Below are 7654 nucleotides of genomic sequence, written 5' to 3' on the forward strand. Positions count from 1 at the left end.
AGCACTATTAGCTTATTTCACCAATTTGTGTAAGATTTGAATAAATGACCATAATAGAGTTGGCATAAATAACTGCCTCTTGCTAAAGTACATCAGCCAAATGATAAGAGAAGCAGGCATACAAGTACACTGGGGAATAATCTAACTGCGTGGGGTACTGAAGAATGTGCTTATGGGAGGAATGTGGCCCTGACTGACGTGGCTCAGTGTGTTGGGCGTCATTCAGCAAACCAAAAGGTCACCAGGTTTGATTCCCAGTCAGAGCACATGTCTGAGTTGTGGCCCCTTCCCCAGCTGGGGGTTGTGCAAAAGGTGACCAATTGGTGTTTCTCTCACACATGGATGTTTCTCTCCCTCCTTCCCTTCCCCTTTCTAAAAATAAAATCTTAAAAAAAAAAAAGAAGGAGTGCAGAGCACTGGGACTGTAATGAGTCAGTCCACGAAGTTGGTTAGGACGACTTCCACTGCACAGCCTTTTCCCCTTTGCGTTCAGCCCGCTCAGTCATCTGCATCCCTGTCTAGCCAAATTTTATTCCCCACTTCTACATAACAAGAACCCCGCCTTCAATTACACATATTCCATCTTGACTTTGCTTTTACTAAGTTTGTCCTGTTCATCTAGAAAACGCCCCCCTTTCCCCTCTGCCTATGAAAATTTTACTATTATTTGAACCCAGCAAAGATTTCTCATCACCAGCCCAGGCTTCATTATGTCCCTCTCCGATGAGGTTATAAAGTGCTTACAGTCTACCTCATCCAATTTATCCCTTTATTAAATTGTAATCCTTCATTATCCCCTTTTTCCTGCAGTAATCTTTCCTTTTCTACTAGATTATTCCTATTAGCACACAAATACGTTCTATTATCTTCCAACTGATTTTTTTAAGTGCTAAAAGCTTTTTGTACTCTGCCAATTACCACACTTTTTCCTCTCCCCATCACAGCCATACTTCCTGAAACGGCTGCCCAGTCGTACGACTCCTACCTCCTCACCTCCACGCACTCTAACCCTCTTCAACTCACTCCAGCATGAGCTTCTGTATCACTCCTCCAGGCAGGATCACTAACAATGCCCATGTTACCCAATCCAGCGATGTCTCTGTCCTCTTACTTGACCTCTCAGTGCCACTGAACAACTGAGAAAGTCCTCTTTCTAGAAACTTCCTCTCTTGTCTTCTGAGACATTACTTTCCTGGTTTGTTGCCTACATACTGGCTGGTAATCTCAGTTTTCTTTCCCTATTCCTCCACCTCCAATAAAACACTGAATGTCAAGTTTTTCAAGGGTCTGTCCCTCTTCTCTCTTCCCCCACCCCAGGTCAGAGACTTGCAAAGGGACAGAACCAGCTTCTGAGGGAACTTCAGACATTTCTAGGGCTGTTCTGGGGACAAAGAACAGAACTATTTAATGAGGAAGGCCAGAAATAGTAGCACCCTGCAATGCAAGAAGTAGTCCCCAACACTGAAGGCTTGTCTCAAGTCATAACTTTCAAATGTCCTACTAGTCATATGGCTGAAAAATCTATCTAGAATTACCTCAGTTTTATAGATAAAAGCAGTGGATAAATATACATAATTATCAAGAAATACAACCATCATGTACATTACGGGACAATTCTTTTTTCCTATTTTGGGAAATCATACAGCCAGTGGCAATGAAGGCCTGAGATGCCACAAACACCCAGCTGCCTCAACTGCCCAAGGAGCAGTCATATATTCCCGTGGTTTTACATATAGGTCAGGCACCCCCTTATCCTGCACCCGTTTTACTTTTTCTCCACATGGGGCACTCTCACCACCTAACCTACTTTATCTTTCACTTAATTATCTTCCTTATGAACCCCCACTTCCACTGAAATGTAAGTTCCATGACTAAAAATATTTTGGCTTTTTTCATTGCTGTACACCCAGTACACTATATGATATCCAGTGCACTATGTGATTTATATAAAGGCTCTAATAAATATCCATGGGTTCATCTGATTACTTCGTGTCTCCTACTGTGGTCATGAACAAGTACTTCCATATTGAAATACTTATTAAAAATAAATTTCTTTGTCATATTACAGTTAGAGTATTCTATTGATTTTTTAAAAATTGTGATCATAATAACTATTTAATATCGTGCCAATGTAGTAAAGGGTTGATTTCAAAATACCTGCTATATAAAGGGGACCCTTGATCACTCACAAAGTTGAGAAGCACTGGTCTATGTGAGCCCATTTCTTAACTCATATCCCTCTTCTGAACACTATCTCGAAAATTCAAGTTTCTCCTTGACCACTCCAACACAAGGTCCAAAGATATCTCAGATATAAATGCCCAAAGGGAAGGTGACTCTCCACCCACTCAGTCACCATCAACCCCATGGAGTCTCAGAAAATGACCCCAGGACTCCAGAAAGCTAGGGGTCACCTTTTAGTTTCCCTTGCCCTGGTCCCTACTCTAATCTATCAACAAACACTCTAGAGTCTATCTTCAAAACACATCTGGAATTCACCCACTGCCTCCTCCTTTTGAGCACTTCATTGCCACCTCCTTCTGAACGACTATAGAATCTCCTAACCAGCTGCCTACTTCAGCTCTTTCCCCTCTTCCATCTGTTCTCCAGACAGCAACAAAAGTGCTCATCTTCACAGCTGATTCCCATTGAATTTACAACAGAATCCAATCTCCTAACCAGGGCCGCTGACATCCTGCAAGGTTGGCTCCTTGACTAACCAGGTTTACCTGATAGATACAGACTCTCCTCTTCACTTACAAACATGCCAACCACACACATCTTTCAACTCCTATAACAAAGCACATCTCTTCAGATCTTCCCTCTGCTGAGACTCTCGTTCCCTACACCCTCTTGCTCCAAACTCCCCTACAAAAACACAGACAACCCTGAGCAGCTAGCATCTCCTTCCCATCCAGCAGGTCTTTGCCTAACTTACACTTCCCCAGAGGCCTCCTTTGATAACTCAACCTAAAGTAGATGTTCCCTCTTATTCTCTTCCCATTGTTTTCTGTCATGGCACTCACCACAACTTGTAATTATATATTTATTCACTTCTTTATTTTTTAATGTCTGTCTGTCCCACCACAACGTAAAGGTTCATAAAAACAGGGACCAAGCCTATGTTGTTCGCCGATGCATCTGCATCAGCTAGACCAGTGACTAGTGTGGGGCCTGGAAAATAGGGGACACCCAATACCTATTTTAGGAAAGAAGGAATTAATGAGTCACCCTTGAATCCAACCCTCACCAGCAAAAACCCTTTGTTACTAAAGCCTAACAAGAAATGTCCCTCAAATCTTCCTCTTTTAAACTATTCCCATCACCATACTATACGTGCACATATTGCCTACACGTGCATCAACCACCTGCTTAACTGCTGCCCTTGCCTCATCTTTCGTCTTACTGGTCCATCAGTCAAGTCATTCTACAAATAAACCACCTAATACAAACATGATCTTATTTCATCTCTGATTAAAAAGCTCCCTTGCCTAACCCCCTGCTTAATAAAGAAAAATTTCTTCAGTATGAAAAATGAAACTTGCCTCCAACCTACCTTTCCAGCCTTATCACCCATGACTTCTACTACCCATGGATACTCTTTTACTCCAGACACATCCCAAACTTTCTAAAAACACCATAGATCCCATTCTGTGCCTTTGATGTTCCCTCTGCCCGGTAAAAATCCTGAGTGTTCCTCAAGACTGAGCTCAAATGCCACTGTTTTAGGAAGCCTCCTTAACATCAGAGACAAAATTAGGTCTCCGAATTCTACAACACTCATCCTCTTGCTTGGAGAAGCAGCATTAAGATAACAGACAAAGAGGCTACTGAGATTTACAAGGGTAAGTAAGATTTACAAGGGTAAGTAACCTTAGACAAATTTGTTGTTCCTAGGCCTCAGTTACGCAATTGTAATATGGGATACTAACGATACAATAGCAGGACTATTTTTGTCTATCTCTCTTCCTAAAATCAATAAATAAAAATGTAAAAAGTACATTTTAACAAAGACGTGGCAATAAAAAGACTCAATAGCCCTGGCCATGTGACTCAGTTGGTTGGAGGTCAGTCAGTACACTGAAAGGTCACAGCCTCAATTTCTGTCAGGGCACATACCTGGGTTGCATTCAGTCCTCAGGGAGTGTCCCAGAGGCAACCGATGCACTTTTCTCTCTCACATCAATGTTCCTCTCCCTCTCTTTCCCCCTCCCTTCCCCTCTCTCTAAAAATCAACAAGCATGTCCTCAGGTAGGGATTAAAAAATAGACTCAATACACGTTATTAGCTACTAACCTAAACTGTGCAACAGTCTCTGAGCTACCTGAAAGCAAAGATTATGCCTTGGAAACCTGTGTATCCCCATTGCCTAACAGCTGGCCCAAGAACATACTCAGTAACTCTCAAACGAAGGTAATGTTTTAAATTACCATGGTAGGTTTGGGGGGCCAGTTTCATTTTTCATACTGCAATTATCGGGTCAGAGAACCTTCATGGAACATCAAAATATTTTATATTAAAATAAAATCAAGGGCATATTATCATGCATGTATCAATTCTATTTATTAATAGGCCAGATAATTATTGTTATGATCCTCTGGCTCATCATGTCAATTTTATTACAATTTTTACTGGGCTTTTTTCATAGACTTGGTTATGACTTTCAGAGGCCTAGGCCTACGATAATTTGCATGAGTCATAAACTAATTATTAAATTTAAAAGGCAACTTTGCTATTTAAATATGTGGCACTCAATTGACTTCCTACCCCAAGGCACTACATTACCCTGAAACGGCTCATCAGACCTACCAGCGCAGACAAGAGCAGAAAGTGTCAACATTGTGTTGTAGAAATTAACTGAGATTCAGAAAATACTATGGTAAAGAGTGGATTTCCTACCCTTGTAGGTCTCCAAGTGTCCAAGTGCATATCTACTACACTCTTCAACATCATCTCCATCACTCTGGCGTGAACAGCTACCCTCCCCAAAAGAAGGGCGTGTGTATGGGTGCGTGTGCGTATGTGTGTGTATTTCGGTGCCCCGCTGCCACGCCTTGGGAGCTCCTCACTGGCAGGTGGCCTGTAATGAGCCTTGACATCAGGGTCATCCCAACATGCAGAGCAGTAACCACCTCCCCGCGCGGCGCAGTGTGCCGCAGACGCCTGCGAGCCACACACCCATCACTTGGGTTGCAGGGAGGGCTGAACAAGCCAGGCAGGCACATAGGACTGTCAGAAGGGGAATGGGTTGAGAGGGGCTGGGGCCAAGATGGGTAGGATCCTTCACAGGGCTTGGCGCTCTCTGTGTTTTGAGCAGCAGGACCTTGCACCAACCTCCACGAAGGCATCAGTCAAGTCACTAGCTCGGTCCATCACTGGCAAATGGCGCCCGGCCACGATTTTCACCTTCAGCTTCCCCGGCATCGTCTCGGCTTGGGCCTCTCCTTAAGCTCCTGCAGAAACAAACAAGGGAGTCTGCGCCAAGCACCCAGCCGGGCGGGGAGGGGCGCGCGCCGCGGGGAGCGCGCCGGGTAACTGACAGCGGAGGGCGCCCGGGGGCGTGCCGCGCCGCCGGCCGTCACTCACTCTCCGCAGAAGGGGGTCGTCCCGCTGGGGAGCCGACGCCTCATTCCCTAGAGGCAGTGGGAGGAGGGGCCGCAGTGTATTCTTCAGTCCCGGCCCCACGTTGCTAGCAATAGAAGCAGGAGCCCGTCAACATCCCGTTGAGCCTCGGCAGCTGGTCCTAGTGTTTCTCCTCCCCCCAAAATGGCGGCTTACGGTTGGGAAGGAAGGATCGATCTTTCGGCGCTCGGCCCACTTCTTAGGGGAGAAATTAAATTCGCGCTGTAAAGATAAAGGGGGAGGGACGGATTTGGAGGAAGCCGGAGGGCAGGGAAATGGGGTGAGCCCTGCATCATCCACCGAGCCTGGGCTGTAGGTTAGAGCGTGCTGCTTCCTTGGAAGAAAATCGGCTCTATCCTGAGGCCCAGGGTGCAGCTCAGGGACGTGTCCGTGGGCCTCCGCCTTTTCAGCTCCAAGCGCTGCATTTCTCAAGGTCTGTAAGACAGCTAGAGGAGCGATTCCAAACTGCCTTTAACGACCCGTTAGTGGTTCCTAACGTCAACTTAGCTGGTTTCTACCTGGGAGGGGTGACGTTTTTATAATAAAATAGAATAAGAAATTTCGGGGAATGTCGGAGAGTTGAATAACATTTTTTATTGAGTCACCTATACCTCTACTGTGTACTGGAATACAGGTGTTGCAGTAGGTCTTGGGCCAAAATGAAAACAAAACAAAACAGCCCAAACAACAACAAAAACCGCAACAACTTTGAATTGAAAGCCACTGTTTGAAGTTTACCCTGTCCTTGGAGATCATCTCAGTGTGTTTATTGTCTGTGAGCCTAAAGACAAGATCTGCATAGGTGGCAGGAGTTCAGGACTTTCATAGATATATGCTATAAGGCATAGTCTGTAGGCTCAGATTGTCAGAAAAAGAGTAGGGAAATTGAGCCCTGGCTGGTGTAGCTCGGTGTAATAAGCACGGGCCCTGGTTGGTGTAGCTCAGTGGACTGAGCAAGGGCCTGCCAACCAGAGAATCCCAGTTCGATTCCCAGTCAGGGCACATGCCTGGGTTGCAGGCCAGTTCTCAGCAGGGGACACTCCAGAGGCAACCATATATTGGTATTTCCCTCTCTCCTTCCCTTCCCCTCTAAAGATAAATGAATAAAATAAATAAATAAAATCTAAAAAAAAGAGTAAAAGAGTAGGGAAATTGAGGAGCACGCACAGTATGTAAAACAAATCACGCCATAAAAAAACAGCCTGAACGGTACATGCTATATATCATAAACAAAATCATTATTAACAATTCCAGTGGAAAGATTATATCACTGGTTTCACCAGGAATGAAAAATTCGTAAATGAAGGATCAGGATAATGATCTTAACTTCAAAAACACTCAACAGGTTAAATCAAGTACTCCAGGCAGCGGTACTCCAGACCCAGAATTATCTTTTCCAGAAAAAAAGAAAAAAATCTGCGGGGGGAATACTGTTCACATATCTGAGAAGTTGAACTCTTCCAAAAAAAAAAAAGAGAATAAGGCTTCCTCAAAATAAAAGTGTAAAAGATAAATTGCTGACTTTCAGGATTAGAGAAACCTTTACCAATTCAAACCAGGAAAAGGATAGAGACCTCATGCAAATTTCCTTAGACCTGTAGTTTTTTGCGTGGAGTTTAACTCTATCCTTAAAATGAATACCCTTACTAAACCCTCAAGATCAGCTACACTAAGTGATAGGTTAACTCTGGCGTATTTTGGTGGTAGAGTTGAAATGGCCATTTTACTAAAATCAAAGAATTACTATATTACTAGCTTGTTTTTTAATACAATGTGTCTAAAAAAATAAGGAAATTGAATTTTAGTCACAATGGGAAATAATGCATTATATTACAACGTAATATAATATGCTTTAACGTAAAACATATTTGCACATTGAACAATTAGAGGTTAGCAATGTCAGCCCCTAATTAGTAGACCGTGAGGTACTTATACATACCTGTTGCCTTAGGTGTCATCAACAGGAGATTATAATTAAGATGCTTCCTGAAGAGTTTTTTTAAATTGAATTAAGCCTGACTTAATTAGTTTG

At 43.6% G+C, this 7654-nt stretch overlaps 1 protein-coding gene across 5 annotated transcripts in view; it reads right to left on the reverse strand.

Annotated features, from left to right (window-relative positions):
• Positions 1–5933, reverse strand: part of C2CD5 (C2 calcium dependent domain containing 5) — an 88534-nt gene extending 82601 nt beyond the window's left edge. For 2 of the 5 annotated variants that reach the window (XM_037144805.2, XM_037144804.2), the window contains exons 1-2: positions 5587–5929; positions 5335–5453 (exon numbers count right to left, since the gene is read on the reverse strand). In XM_037144805.2, coding sequence (XP_037000700.2) covers positions 5335–5424 — 90 coding nt within the window. In that variant the 5' untranslated portion in view covers positions 5425–5453; positions 5587–5929. Of the gene's footprint in view, positions 1–5334; positions 5454–5586 lie in introns of all 5 variants that reach the window. The other 3 variants (XM_037144809.2, XM_037144807.2, XM_037144808.2) reach the window with 3 other exon arrangements.
• Positions 5934–7654: the final 1721 nt, after the last annotated feature.

This window comes from Artibeus jamaicensis, unplaced genomic scaffold, assembly GCF_021234435.1.
Source record: "Artibeus jamaicensis isolate MK-2021 breed Jamaican fruit bat unplaced genomic scaffold, CSHL_Jam_final contig_233, whole genome shotgun sequence".
Taxonomy (NCBI): domain Eukaryota; kingdom Metazoa; phylum Chordata; class Mammalia; order Chiroptera; family Phyllostomidae; genus Artibeus; species Artibeus jamaicensis.